Below are 15,061 nucleotides of genomic sequence, written 5' to 3'. Positions count from 1 at the left end.
CTATTTTCTTGAGGGGCTTGGTTACAAGTTTAGTGTTGGAGCTCCCATTGACCAACATAACCACACTCTCTGGTGACCTGGATTTTTAAGGAAATTAGATCCAGTTCTAAGAGGCGTAGTTACCCAAGCTGTATCCCATGTAATCTCAGCAGTGAGCGGCACCTTGTGCTAAGGTGCAAGACTGCCTTGCAGCATGTACTCACATCCATCTCCTGCCATAGTATTACAAGCCTGCCATTGTCTGCCATTCATCCTCAGGTGAGAAGGAACCACCAGTTCTGACGCATTGGATGGGTCTGATTGCAATAGCAAGCACTTGAGAAAAACTGCTTCTGTGGAAGATAAGAGCAAGGAGTCCACTAGGGGGTCGAGCTTGTATAATAAAAGAAAAGTAAAATGCTTTGGCCCAGATAAACAGATTATGGATCAATTGAAACTGATACTGCTAGTAATTAAGCAGGAGATCATTCTGTTCAAATGTCTGATGATATTGCATTTCTTGCTCTTTCTGGTGCTTGTCCTGCTGTGGCATAAGTTGATATTGTGGCAGCTGTCACAATTTGTAATACTACTGCCAGCACTAGATCCATTTCTTTGTGTCACATGCCCAGAGAACGTGAGGCCTTATTGTCAGTTTCATATCTGTGTCTGCAGACATTTATTTGACACACACAAATAATAGAACGGATCACAGTAAATTAGTTTGTGAGGCTATTTTTCACTCTACACATTCCCAACTCCACTCACACTCTACAGTTACTTATTTGTATAAATCCATGACCATCCAGCAATATCTTGTAAAAGTGTCAATAATATTGCTTGCACTACTTGTATTCCAAAGAGCGTTTGCCAAAAAGTTCTGAAGAGTAAGATCTGCCGTATTGAGTTTCAGCCAGCTTAGCACTGAACATATCATAGGCAATATAGCAACAAGACTATGGCTGATCTACCATATGCTGTATCCTTTTGTGAAGTAAGTTGTAAGGGGTTAACTTGCATAACCACTGTTATTTAGTCCTATCAGCAGTGAAGTGTAGGTTGCAGAAGTACCCAGTGGATTTGTGCAGCTTCTGTGGGCTCTTTTGCCTCATTATCCTTCTCCAAAGGTGTAGCACATTGGACAGTGTTAACATTGTGACCTGATATGGAACATTTCATCCCATTAATGGGCTAGTAATTAAACATGCGGTAAATTCGTCTAGTGGGTGCAGGGAATATATCACATGATGTGTGAATGTACAACATGATGGTGTAGCAATAATACTTCATTTGCCCAGCATCATAAAACACACCCATATTGTCACAAGTTCTAAACCAACAGAGATTTTGATGATGCTGGTGTGCCCACAAATATTAAATATATTGAATAAACACACACGCACACACACTCACACACACACACACACACACACACACACACACACACACACACCATTCCGTAGCCTAAATACACAGATATTGAAATACAAGCTGATTACATAGTTCCAGTTAGCAGATCAGCTGCAAACAGTAGAGCAGATATCATTCTAGTGAACAAAAACCAAAGCCAGTGTATTACTAGCCTCCACAGGCTGCTTGCACGACATTGGTCTCTTAGAAAGATGGCAGGAGTACACACATCACATGGCATTTTTTAAGTTTTATTTATATTGGTTTTATGCACCTGGTGTGTATCAGATCTTACAATATGTCCTTCGGTATGTTATCTGGCCTGACTTGTTCAAAATTCATGCTTCATACATTTGGACAAGCATCTTTCAGTTGTACTCAATATTATTATGATAGCCCACCAATTTGGTTTGACTCTTAAATTGGACAACTTCCCCAAAGCTGGAACTCTGTAACTGTCCATCTGCAGTATGGAAATGTAGCTATTATAAAACTTAACATTCGTCTATATTGACGTGAAACCAATGGTTATGAATAAAGCTCCTTCATGCAGCTATGTGGCTTTTGGATTTTTATAATTTTCGTAATTGTTATAATTTTTATGATAATTTGAATGGTTATCGAGTGTTGAGTGCTATTATTGTTATTCACAATGTCTCTGAGTTATGGTTAGCCTCCCCACAAAGTTGCTAGTAAAACTGGAATGCTGGAATATAACAATTATGCAGGTCCCTACTCAAGCTAATAAACTTATAACAGGAAATAGGGATGAGAAGTTCCGCCTTATGCAAGACACCTTTTTTCTTTTGTTTCACCCATACATGTTTCAGCACTTTTGTGCTATCATCAGTGGGTTCTATTTTTATTTTTAACTGTAAATTTGTTGTTAACATATTAACATTTTCGTCGTTTACAACATTATGTAAAAGTTGCATTTATAACTTAATTGGCGAAAAGCAACATACCTTCCATTATATTATTGTCCTCTTGTTTTGGTATCCCTATGTTGTATATTGTGTAGCATAACAGCTACCAAAACAAGAGGAAAATAATATAATGTAAGGTATGTTACTTTTCACCAATTAAGTTATAAATGCAACTTTTACATAATGTTGTAAATGACAAAAATGTTAAATGTTAATATGTTAACAACAAATTTACAGTTAAAAATAAAAACAGAACCCACTGATGATAGCACAAAAGTGCTGAAACATGTATGGGTGAAACAAAAGAAAAAAGGTGTCTTGCATAAGGCGGAACTTCTCATCCCTATTTTCTTAGCAAGCACGGAGACAACAAGAAGAACTGCACCACAAGATGATTATAACAGGAAGTTGCATACATGCATTCAAGGACAGCAATGGGCTTTGCAAAAGGGCAGAAAATGTTTGACACACACAGCATTCTGACAACATTTGTTTTCTGTGTGAAATTTTTCATAATGTGGTCTGCAAACAATTACCTTCATAAGGCTGTAAATTACTTTTTAATTTCATAATTGTTTCAGTTTGTAAAAGTGTCACGAGATCTTATTTCAGTTAGTTCACCTGGTTTTTTGTTACATAATGGAGTATAATAGTAAATGGAATTAACATTGTCATTCTGAAATTAGCTGTATTGCATAATTAAAATTTTTTTAACTTGATGAATGACAAAATGTGAATGGTAGTAATAAGACATTACAGGACTCACATCCGTGTATCATATAGTACATTAAAAATAGGTATTGTATTCTATATTGCGTGTTTATTGTCTGTTATATTACAGTATACACACTGTAATGCTGCAGTTGATATATTTAAGTCATTAAATATGGTTATAATAGAGGGAAACATTCCACGTAGGTAAGTCTTTCCGCTCCCGGGATTGGAATGACTCCTTACCCTCTCTCTTAAAACCCACATCCTTTCGTCTTTCCCTCTCCTTCCCTCTTTCCTGATGAGGCAACAGTTTGTTGCGAAAGCTTGAATTCTGTGTGTATGTTTGTGTTTGTTTGTGTGTCTGTCGACCTGCCAGCACTTTTATTTGGTAAGTCACATCATCTTTGTTTTTAGATATAAGTCATTAAATAATTATATCTAAAAACAAAGATGATGTGACTTACCGAACGAAAGCGCTGGCAGGTCGATAGACACACAAACAAACACAAACATACACACAAAATTCAAGCTTTCGCAACAAACTGTTGCCTCATCAGGAAAGAGGGAAGGAGAGGGAAAGACGAAAGGATGTGGGTTTTAAGGGAGAGGGTAAGGAGTCATCCCAATCCCGGGAGCGGAAAGACTTACCTTAGGGGGAAAAAGGACGGGATTGGAATGACTCCTTACCCTCTCCCTTAAAACCCACATCCTTTCGTCTTTCCCTCTTCTTCCCTCTTTCCTGATGAGGCAACAGTTTGTTGCGAAAGCTTGAATTTTGTGTGTATGTTTGTGTTTGTTTGTGTGTCTATCGACCTGCCAGCCCTTTCGTTCGGTAAGTCACATCATCTTTGTTTTTAGATATATTTTTCCCACGTGGAATGTTTCCCTCTATTATATTAATATCATTAAATAATTATTTAGAAGGCAGTCATATAAATGAATACCCTGTCTTACTCCTATTGTCTTTTGTGCTATGAAAGTGTTCTTCCCTAAAGTTGAGATATTCCAGGATTTAATTCCATAAGCTGTTATTTAATGGAAAGAAGCAAAGTATTTAATTTGCTGATTTGTTTCTGTCAATGCTCGCAATTGCACAAAGTGCAACAGTGGCAGAACAGAGTTGTGTAACAAGCTCCAATTTTTCCCCCAGTTTAAACTCCCGTCGACATTCACACCCATAATTTTGAAACTGTTGCTTTACTTATTAATTCTTTTTCATACATTAATAATTGTTCATTTGTGTTGTACACTTTCATGTTCAGAATTGAATATACCTGTTTTATGGAAACTTGCATGTATTTTTTATTTATTTAAATTCAAGATAATAATGTGTCCATTATTAACTAATATTTTTCATTTGCCTACAGGACACTTCTCTATCTGATTTTTGTGCTGTTCCTGGGATCAACATGTCAACGCTATGTTTTACTCACAGACTTCATGATTGCCTCTAAAGTTTCTATTGTTAGTAAGTAAAATTTTTAAGCCCAGTTCATTTCTTAAATATTATTTCTAAATCCTTGCTGCAAATTTCTACATCTACAGCCCCTATAACTATGTTGGTATGAGATTGTGCACTGTGGAACTTTTACTTAGGGGTACTATGATTCTCTGCTTCAACTAACCAATGGAGCTGGCCACTACAGACTTGTTAGCTACTGACTTGATTCTTTCTATGCAAGCGAATGTCTGTTATTTTAATATAATTGTAACTGGTTGTTTCATAAATATAAAGTTTCACTTTGACACAGATGCTGGAATAATGAAAAGTGTGTAAACATATAATGAACATGTCTTAAGGATGGAATTAATGATTACTTGTGAGCTAAAGGGTAGTGGAAAGCAGCATGTGTCAGGTGCCTCATCAATTTCCTGTAATACTTAAGTGAGAAAGTAATTCTCGCGTACACCAAACCATTATTTTTGCCCCCTTGTTGTTGTTGTTGTTGTTGTTGTGGTCTTCAGTTGACAAACTAGTTCAATGCAGCTCTCCATGCTGTTCTACCCTATGCAAGTTTCTTCATCTCTGAGTAATTGCTGCAACCTACATTCTTCTGAATCTGCTTAGTGTATTCATCTCTTCGTCTCCCTCTACGATTTTTACCCTTCACACTTCCCTCCAGTACTAAATTGGTGATCCCTTGATGCCTCAGAACGTGTCCTACCATCCGATTCCTTCTTCTAGTCAAGTTGTACCATAAATTCCTCTTCTCCCCAATTCTATTCAGTACCAACTCTTTAGTTATGTAATGTATCCATCTAATCATCAGCAGTCTTCTGTAGCACCACATTTCAAAAGTTTGCATTCTCTTCTTATCTAAACTATTTATTGCCCGTGTTTCACATCCATACATGGCTGCACACCATACAAATACTTTCAGAAAGGACTTCCTGACACTTAAGTGTATACTCAATGTTAGCAAATTTTTCTCCTTCAGAAACGCTTTCCTTGCCATAGCCAGTCTACATTTTATATCCTCTCTACTTCGACCATCATCACTTATTTTGCTCCCCAAATAACAAAACTCATTTACTACTTTAAGTGTCTCATTTCCCCGTCTAATTCCGTCAGCATCACCTGATTTAATTTGACTACATTCCATTATCCTCATTTTATTCCTGCTGATATTCATCTTATATTCTCCTTTCAAGACACTGTACATTCTGTTCAACTGCTCTTCCAAGTCCTTTGCTGTCTCTGACAGAATTACAATGTCATTGGCAAACCTGAAAGTTTTCATTTCTTCTCCATGGACTTTAATCCCTACTCCAAACTTTTCTTTTGTTTCCTTTAGTGCTTGCTCAATGTACAGATTGAATAACATCAGGGATAGACTACTCACTCCCTTTCCAACCACTGCTTCACTTTCCTGCACCTCGACTCTAACTGCCATCCGGTTTCTGTACAAATTGTAAATAGCCTTTCACTCCCTGTATTTTACCCATACCGCTTTCAGAATTTGAAAGAGAGTATTTCAGTCAACATTGTCAAAAGCTTTCTCTAAATCTACAAATGCTAGAAATGTAGATTTGTCTTTCCTTAATCTGTTTTCTAAGATAAGTTGTAGGGTCAGTATTGCCTCGCATATTTCAGCATTTCTATGGAATCCAAACTTATCTTCCCTGAGGTCGGCTTCTACCAGTTTTTCCATTCGTCTGTAAAGAATTTGTGTTAGTATTTTGCAGCCATGACTTACTAAACTGATAGTTCAGTAATTTTCACACCTGTCAACACCTGCTTTCTTTAGGATTGGAATTATTATATTCTTCTTGAAGTCTGAGGGTATTTCATCTGTCTCATACATCTTTCTCACCTGATGGTAGAGTTCTGTCATGACTGGCTCTCCCAAGGCTATCAGCAGTTCTAATGGAATGTTGTCTACTCCCGGGGCCTTGTTTCAGCTTGGGTCTTAGGTGGACCATAATTCTCACTCACTATTGCTCACCATAATTGTTTATTTTGTTATTAAATTATTTTTGCCAAATAGAAGAGTTTGACTATGGATGCTAGCAGCTACAGCAACTCACTGGTATTTGGCAGTAGTTGCCAGTGTAGGGGTGTTACATAAGCTAAGAACCCTTTGACCTTAAAGCCTGTGAAGCCATTCTTTGGATTATAGTATTGTTTAAATTGCATGCCTGTGAAGTATCGTCTCAGTTGTGCAACTGGATTCATGATTTCCTGTTAGAAAGCTCACAGTTCACAGTAATTTATGGAAAGTCATCAAGTCAAACAGAAGTGATATCTGGTGTTACCCAGGGAAGTGTTACAGGCCCTCTGCTGTTTGTAATTATATAAATGAAAAGGAAAGATTACTACTCACCATATAGAGAAGATGTTGAGTCGCAGACAGACACAACAAAAAGGCTGCCATACATGTTGAACTTTTGGCCAATAGGCCTTTTTCTAAAATAGACAACACACATACCTTCTCAAGGACGACTCACCCACACATGATCATTGTCTCTGCCTGCAACTAAACAGTAACTGGATGTACACATCATGATACAAGCTCACATTACAGATGTAATAAAAGGCAGAAACATGGATTAATTTAAAAAAAAATCAAATCCAAGCCATAGCTTTAATAAATACTATCTTAAACAACATTAATTGATTTGGAAGCACATAACAATGCTGGCACAACCAATCTTAAAACTGTTCTCATTATCACTTTTTCATAACTCTTTTGAGTGAATTAGTCAGTAAAATAATGGTAAATATGCTGGTGTCCAAAATTAAAGCAACAAACTGCTATTTCTCCATCCTGTGTCCTCATGATATAATCATACAAACTATCAACAGATGTCGTGACAATCATGTTCTACACGATAGATGGCATTCCAATCAGTGGACAACCACTCCAGCAATGATGTCAGGGCACATATCAAACAGGGTAGTGTTTGCAGGGTAGTCTCACATAAACAGTCGCTGTGTACACAGTCACAGATGGTGCATTATGGCACAGAGAAGAAGCCTACATATTCTCTGCTGTGGAGGGCCATATGAAGATGGAAGCAGGAGAATCGCAAACTGATGGGACCCGATGGCTTAAGGTGAATCATTCTGTCGTTTCTCCAATGAGTTGACGGTTTATAGAGACCGAAACTGTATCTGAGAGACCAAGACAGGGAAGACAGGGCCGACCATGTGTGGGCATGACAGTACCACCTTATTACAGCACTACAACTGGCATCTGACCTCGCAGCATCGCGGTGTGGGTGTGTTGTATGCAGACAAATGGTGTACAGAAGGCTCCTGCAGAGTGACCTGTATTGTTGGAGAGCTGCTGTATGTTTATCTCTGGCATGTCTTCGCAGAAGGGAACATCTAGAATGGAGCTGTCAACATGCCACCCAAACGGTCGAGCAGTGGGCCAATGTTCTTTTCGCAGATGAGTCCCGATTTGGTCTGGAGAGTGATTCTCAACAGATTCTCATCTGGAGGGCATGTGGAACATGATTTTGGGACACAAATATTGTGCAAAGGGACCAATACCGAGGAGGATCCCTAATGGTGTGGCCAGGGATTATGTTGACCACTCAGACACTACTTCATGAAATTGTATGGGTGAATCAGCAAGATTTAACTGCTGTGAGATACCTTGAGGAGATCTTAGGATCTAATGGGCAGTTTTTTTTTGGAAAAATGGCATGGCCTGCTCACTCTCCCAATTTGAATACTGTAGAGCGTGTCTGAGATGCAGTAGGGAGGCATATTGCATCACGTCGGCATCCACCAACCACTCTCCAAGACTTGGGAGTTGGTCTGCAGGAAGAATGGGCGGTATTACATCAACGTGGGACTGATGATATCATTCACAGCATGTCCCATCATTGTCAGGTCTGTATTGATGCCAGAGGTGGTCACACCCCATACTGAACACATTAACCAGTTGTCAGAATGTTTGTGCAGATCCATTCAGTTGGGGGGGGGGGGAACACGAAGAACATTTTTGTCTACTGTTATGCATGTTGCAGTTGATGACGTTGTGTTCTTTACATTGTTTCTACTTTATTATCTCCTGTTTATACTGTTTTGTGGTAAAAGAAGTCCAACGTTCTAAAATTTCCATTTGTTGCTCTAATTTTGGACTCTAGCATAGTTTGTCTGCCCCCCCCCCCCCCCCCCCAAAAAAAAAAAAAAAAAAAAAAAAACAGTAAGAAGTAACCATGCATAGTTAGGTTTAGGGTGTTTTTAATTCTGTTGGAGAATTCCTATATGATACACAAGAGCAACTTATGTGTCAAAATTAGACTCACAAGAGAGAGGTGACAATCATTTTTTGTTATGTTTTTATTAGGTAGCTTTATTGTCTGTTTCTCTGCTCAGTACAAATTTTGCAGTTGATTTTAAACTAACTTACCAATGAACTAGTAGAGCCTTGAAACTTTCACCATTGCTCATAACTGGATGACAGTGCTATATCAACTCGCTTTCTTGGCTGGTGTGTGGGAGAGAGTATTTTGTGTACCATTGCCATTTCCCCATTTTTCTGTTCCAGTTGTGAATGGTTTACAGTATGACTGATTACTGGTAGTCCTACATGTGAGCTTGACTCTCTAATTTTTACTTTCACAGTCTTTTTACAAGAATAACCTAGGAGGAAGCAGTATAATGGTTGACACAGGTGAAGAGAATAAACCTGAAATTTACCTCAAGTCTTAGTTGTAAGATCATAAAAATGTTTTAATTTAAATTGATTGAAAAATTTCACATACACAAGATTAGAAAGCAGAAAATAATTACTTAAATACAAATGAATTTTTAGTATATCACATTTTTAAATTGGACTAATAAATATAAAGGAATTTCTCCTATCCCCATTCAGATTCCTGATCCAATCCAGATAGTTCTGAAAATTTGTGATTGTGAATTTTTAATAACTATGAAAATACTTGTAAGATTTAAAATTAAAGATGTGGAGCGCAAGCATTATGTAATTGATGCATGTGTAGTTCACCTCCCTAATATTATCTATTACATGTGCCCCACATTTTTCATTTTAAAAGCTACAAGTATTTTCATAGCTATTAAAAATGCACAGTCCCATATATTCAGGACTTTTTTTATATGGTTAGGAATCATGGGGCTAGGATAAACTATTTTATACTTCTTAGACCAATTTAAAAAAATATATAAAAAAGGATTTTTATTTAACTAATTATTCCCCTTTTAGTATTGTATTTATGATATTTCTATAACTCTCAAACTACAAATCATCCAAAAGCTATGTCAAACAACCAGGGGAACATCGCCATGCACTCTACATTATTCTACTCTGGATCTTGTCTTCTCAACCAATGAATGGTCGTCCTCAGTTTGGTTAAACAGCCCACACATACAAAAAATAGATGTGGCTAAATAACATCATGAGAATGATTGCTGATGTCATCAAATCAACCCTTAGGGAACAGCTAATAGTACTGATTCCACCCCCTCAACTACAACACATGAATGCTGTCATGAATGAGTACAAACAGATTATGGATGGTAAAAATCTTATAACCCAGTAAGATATCAGTGATGCAAATCATAACTGATTCTGCTCATGCAACGACCAACAAAAATAGTAGGAGCACTGTGGATGATGAGGAGAGTCATACAAGCACACTGACTCAAGAATGGATAGAACAACAGAATAGTAATATGCCATGTGACACTCAAAAATCACTGTGATTTGACTTGCCCTGCAAAACTTGGTCAGAGCTAAACAGAGGAGGGGCAGTGTCTTGGGCTGGTAAACCTCCCTGATGTAGTGTAGCTGTTCAGAATGCCCTGAAAAATTAGGGAGGTGAGATCACGTGTTATAGGCAATGTTGCATCAAACCATCACACTTTACTTGGCATTTGTCTGCTATGCTGCTCAACAATACAGTGTGCTGACTGTTTTCATCGTGGCATTGTTAAATACATATGCAGCCATCACTGTAGGACCAAGTTGAAGCCACTCAGCATGCCATGTTGGTGTTAACACACCCATTGCACTCTGCGGCATTGGTGGGTTCTGGTCAATGGAAGCCAAAGTAATGACATGCTTGCCACAATTTCAGCCTGCAGAAGATGCCATTGAACCATCAACATCAACGCCGACAGGTTGCAGTGCTCCGATGTTGCACCCACACTGTGGTGGAAGATGTTTTGTCCATTACGGCCAAGCAGACAAGATGGCAGTCATCTTATGCTGTGGTCACATTGTGTCAACCAGTAGCCTGTTGATGCAGTGCTGTATTCTTCTCTCCACTGGTTCCACATACGCCGTGCTATTGAAGCAGCATGTTGTGCATGAGCTGCAGTGTCACAGAACAACAGACATGCCTCGCAGATGACAATCATTCTGCTCTCTTCAAATGCTCTCACATGCCGAGATACAAACCTGTGATGGATGTGAGGCATAGTGGACTTGGTTACTCATTTCCATTTCGTATGATAACTCCACGCTGACTGAGCATTGCATGACACAGACCCGTCTGGTCACACAAAAAAAGGGCACTATTGGAACTACGTGCACATCACCAATCTGCTAGTTAAATCACTTATTATGGTTTGCTGTTCTACACATCCTCTTATCATGGCATGTTGCAGACCATTGATTCTGAGTGTTTCACTTTTTACAAACAGTAACGTACGGAATTCATTGCGCTCCTATGGTCTAGGGATAGCCTCTTTGATTGGTAATCAAAATGTCCTCTGTCCTGGGATCAAACCCCATCACTGCTTAAATTTTGAATAAAGATCATCAGCAATGACGGCCGAAGACTTTCGACATGAGAAGTTGCACTCAATCTGCCAGCCACCATGTCAAAGAGGGCAGAGGAGTAGACAGAGGTTCAGTGCACTCCCTTGCCCTTGCCCTTGCCCTTGGCCTGGGAAACTCGCCTAAAAAGTGGAAGAATCAGCAATGATCAAAGGCATGAGGATGGAGAAGGCAATGGAAACCACTGCATTAAAGAGAAATATAACGTACATCCACAGGATGTGGCCTGTAATTGAAAGTGTCATGATGATCTCCCCATCAGCAAAAGATTTCAGTCCAGTCCTCCGTTGGGATCTGCAGGAGAGGGCTGCCAGGGGGGAGGTGACCATGAGTAAAAGATTGAATAACCAATGAAAGGATAATGTTCTACGTTGGGGCATGGAATGGCAGAATTTAAACGTGGTAGGGAATCAAGAAAATCTGAAATGATTATTCACATTGGTGTGTAGAATTTATGAGACGGGTGATATACCATCACACTTTCAGAAAAACATCATCCAAACAATTCCCAAGATAGCAAGAGCCGAGAAGCACAAGAATTATCACACATTCTGCTTAACAGCTCATTCAGCCATGTTGCTGACAAGAATAATATACAAAAGAATGTAAAAGAAAATTGAGGATCTGTTAGACGAAGATCAGTTTGCCTTTAGGAAAGGTAAAGGCACCAGAGAGGCAGTTTGATATTGCGGTTCATACTGGAAGCAAGACTGAAGAAGAATCAAGACACTTTCGTTAGATTTGTTGGCCTGGAAAAAGTGTTAGACATTGAATGATGCAAGATGTTTCACATCCTGTGAAAAATAAGTGTAAGCTATAGGGAAAGACAAGAGATATACAACATGTACAAGAACCAAGTGGGAATATTAGAAGTGGAGGACCAAGAATGGAGAGCACAGATTAAAAAAGGTGTGGGACAGGGATGTAGTTTTTCACCCCTGCCGTTCAATCCATACTTCGAAGAAGCTATGATGGAAATAAAAAGTGGGATTAAAATTCAAGGTGAAAGTATATCATTGTTAAGATTAACTGATGACATTGCTGTCCTCAGTGAAAGTGAAGAATTACAGGACTTGTTGAATGGAATGAACAGTCTAATGTGTACAGAATATGGGACTGAGAGTAAATTGTAGAAAGATGAAGGTTATGAAAAGTAGCAGAAATGAGAACAGGGACATAACATTATATTTGGTGATCACGAAGTGTGTGAAGTTGAGGAATTCTGCTACCTAGATGACAAAATAAGCCGGCCGCGGTGGTCTCGCGGTTCTAGGCGCGCAGTCCGGAACCGTGGGACTGCTACGGTCGCAGGTTCGAATCCTGCCTCGGGCATGGATGTGTGTGATGTCCTTAGGTTAGTTAGGTTTAAGTAGTTCTAAGTTCTAGGGGACTGATAACCACAGCAGTTGAGTCCCATAGTGCTCAGAGCCATTTGAACCATTTTTTGACAAAATAACACATGATGGATGGAGCAAGGAGGACATGAAAAGCAGACGAGCACTAGCAGAAAAAGGCATTTCCGGCCATTAGAATTCTACTAGTATCAAACATAGGTCTTAGAGGAAGAAATTTCTCAGAAAGTACGTTTGGAGCACAGAATTGTTTAGCAGTGAGACATAGACGGTGGGAAAGCTGAAACAGAAAGGAATAGATGAGTTTGAGATGTGATTCTACTGGAGAATGTTGAAAATTAGGTGTACTGATTAGATGAGAAGGTACTGCACAGAATTGATGAGGAAAGGAATATGTGGAAAACACTGACAAGAAGAAGGGACATCTGTTAAGACATAGAGATTGGGATGTATCCAGCAAATAATTGCGAACATAGGTTGAAGTGCTACTCTGAGGTAAAAAGGCTGGCACAGGAGAGGAATTCATGGTAGGCCACATAAAACCAGTGATAATACTTACGATAAAACCTTCTCTACAGTCTACGTGCAGTGAGTAAATGCAGTGGATTTTGATGACAAATTTCCTAAGTAACTGAATGTACTGTGGAGCTGTGGTTAATATTCCCAGGTGCCTATACAGATGCCTGAAAAATCTAAATTTGTGAACATCAAATGTAAGTCTGTTTAGTTTAATTACTGAAGTTTTGTCTTTAAACACTGCTACTTCAAAACCATATCAGTTTACTTTTGTGGAATGAATGCTTTTTGCCTTACTGAAGAGTCCAGGTATTATCTTGTAGGACAGTAATGAATGAAAATACATGAAGCATGTGTAATACTTAATTTCTGTTTCCATATAGTTGGCAATTATTCTGATGGCAAAAGTAGCTGATCCTAAACTCTGTGTTAAGAGGAGACAACATATTTATGACATTGTTAAACTGGATGAGCTCTGTTTTTTGAAGTTTAAAGCTATTCCATTTGTGCAATACCAATTAATAAATAAATAACAAATTTCAGTAATTGCCATGTTCTCCTTTACAAAAAATTGTATTACATACTGTTGTATTGTGGTAGATCAACAATTTTCTGCTATATTTATTTAAATTGCTTTGCATTTGTGCCTGACACAGCATTTCAGATGTTCAGCATTCGTTAGCACAGAAGGTACATTGTCAGGCATTTCTGTATTGTTCTGTTTATTTAGTTTTTATTTCTTTTAAAATGGCTTGGTCTTCTTTGATCGGTATTTGCTAGTATGTGTTACATTTGTGTGCTTGACCATAAGGTATTATCATTTACACTTCTGACAATGAATGAAATTGTTACAGGTGTTTTATTGCTAGCTGGTTTGTACGTGTCTTCAATGTCCAGCTGCTTGGGGGCAATGTACGGTACACCACGTGTCCTACAGTCAGTTGCCAATGAGAATGTTATACCTATCATACAAATATTAGGACGAGGGGTAAGTGGAAACAGCTACGTGAAATTTTTATTATATCAGTGACAGCTACAAAGTTGGCCAAAAGTCATGAAGTGTGACTTAACTTTTTTATTTATCAATAATTTCCATGTATATTTCATAGACTCAAGGATGGTCAATCATCTTCTGTCATAATTTGAAAGATAAGAATGGAGAAAAGAATGAATAAAAAAGTTACGTGCAGTTATAACTCTTTTGCCCCTTTGTGACTTTCGGCCAATCCTGTATATTCAAGCATGTTTGTTTCTGTACGTCACTTCTACTCTGTTGTTGGAAATTATCTATGCATTTCACAAATTTTTGGTATGGTCTCTTCACTGAATATTGTGGAGAACTTCTGATTATATATATCGCACACTTCTGTGCTGAAATGGAGGAAAAAAAGGCTTTGTTATGTTGATGAGGTGCAGCTTCCTTCATGGACAAAGAAATTGAAGAAAAAGTGTTGGGTGGCTATCATATGATTTAATCTACAAATTATGGTGTAAATTTTGAAATATGATTTAGACAATAAATTGCGGATTTGTCAAATAAGACATGCAAAGCAGTCAGCAGGCACCTAAAGAAAAAGTAGATAATTGCTGAACTCAAGGTCAAAGCCCTTTATCAGAGTTAACAAACATGCACAATCGCTTTTGTCTCCCAATGCTGTCACCTCACTCAGAATGGTGAATATGGTTCTATTGTTAACTACACTCCGTGCAAATCTCATGATGCACATGAATTCCCATTTCAGAAGTTGTTCTTACTGTCTACCTGCCATCTGAACAAATAGTAATTCCTCCCAAATCCACAACCAGTGATACAAAAACCCACATGTGTGTGAGAGCAATGTCTGTTGTGCATGGTCTATGAGGACAACATTCAGTAGGTAAGTTGCTAATGGTCAGGTTTCTTGCA

The 15,061-nt window shown here is 38.4% G+C and overlaps 1 protein-coding gene across 3 annotated transcripts in view; it reads left to right on the top strand.

Annotated features, from left to right (window-relative positions):
- LOC126248754 (solute carrier family 12 member 8) overlaps window positions 1-15,061 on the top strand; it is a 188,363-nt gene that overhangs the window by 102,696 nt on the left and 70,606 nt on the right. For all 3 annotated transcript variants that reach the window (XM_049950109.1, XM_049950101.1, XM_049950118.1), the window contains exons 7-8: window positions 4,397-4,497; window positions 14,010-14,143. In XM_049950109.1, coding sequence (XP_049806066.1) covers window positions 4,397-4,497; window positions 14,010-14,143 — 235 coding nt within the window. The remainder of the gene's footprint in view (window positions 1-4,396; window positions 4,498-14,009; window positions 14,144-15,061) is intronic.

Source organism: Schistocerca nitens, chromosome 1, assembly GCF_023898315.1.
Source record: "Schistocerca nitens isolate TAMUIC-IGC-003100 chromosome 1, iqSchNite1.1, whole genome shotgun sequence".
Classification (NCBI taxonomy): Eukaryota; Metazoa; Arthropoda; class Insecta; order Orthoptera; family Acrididae; genus Schistocerca; species Schistocerca nitens.
Note: the sequence above shows the minus strand (reverse complement) of the source record. Positions and strands in the feature narration are given on the sequence as shown.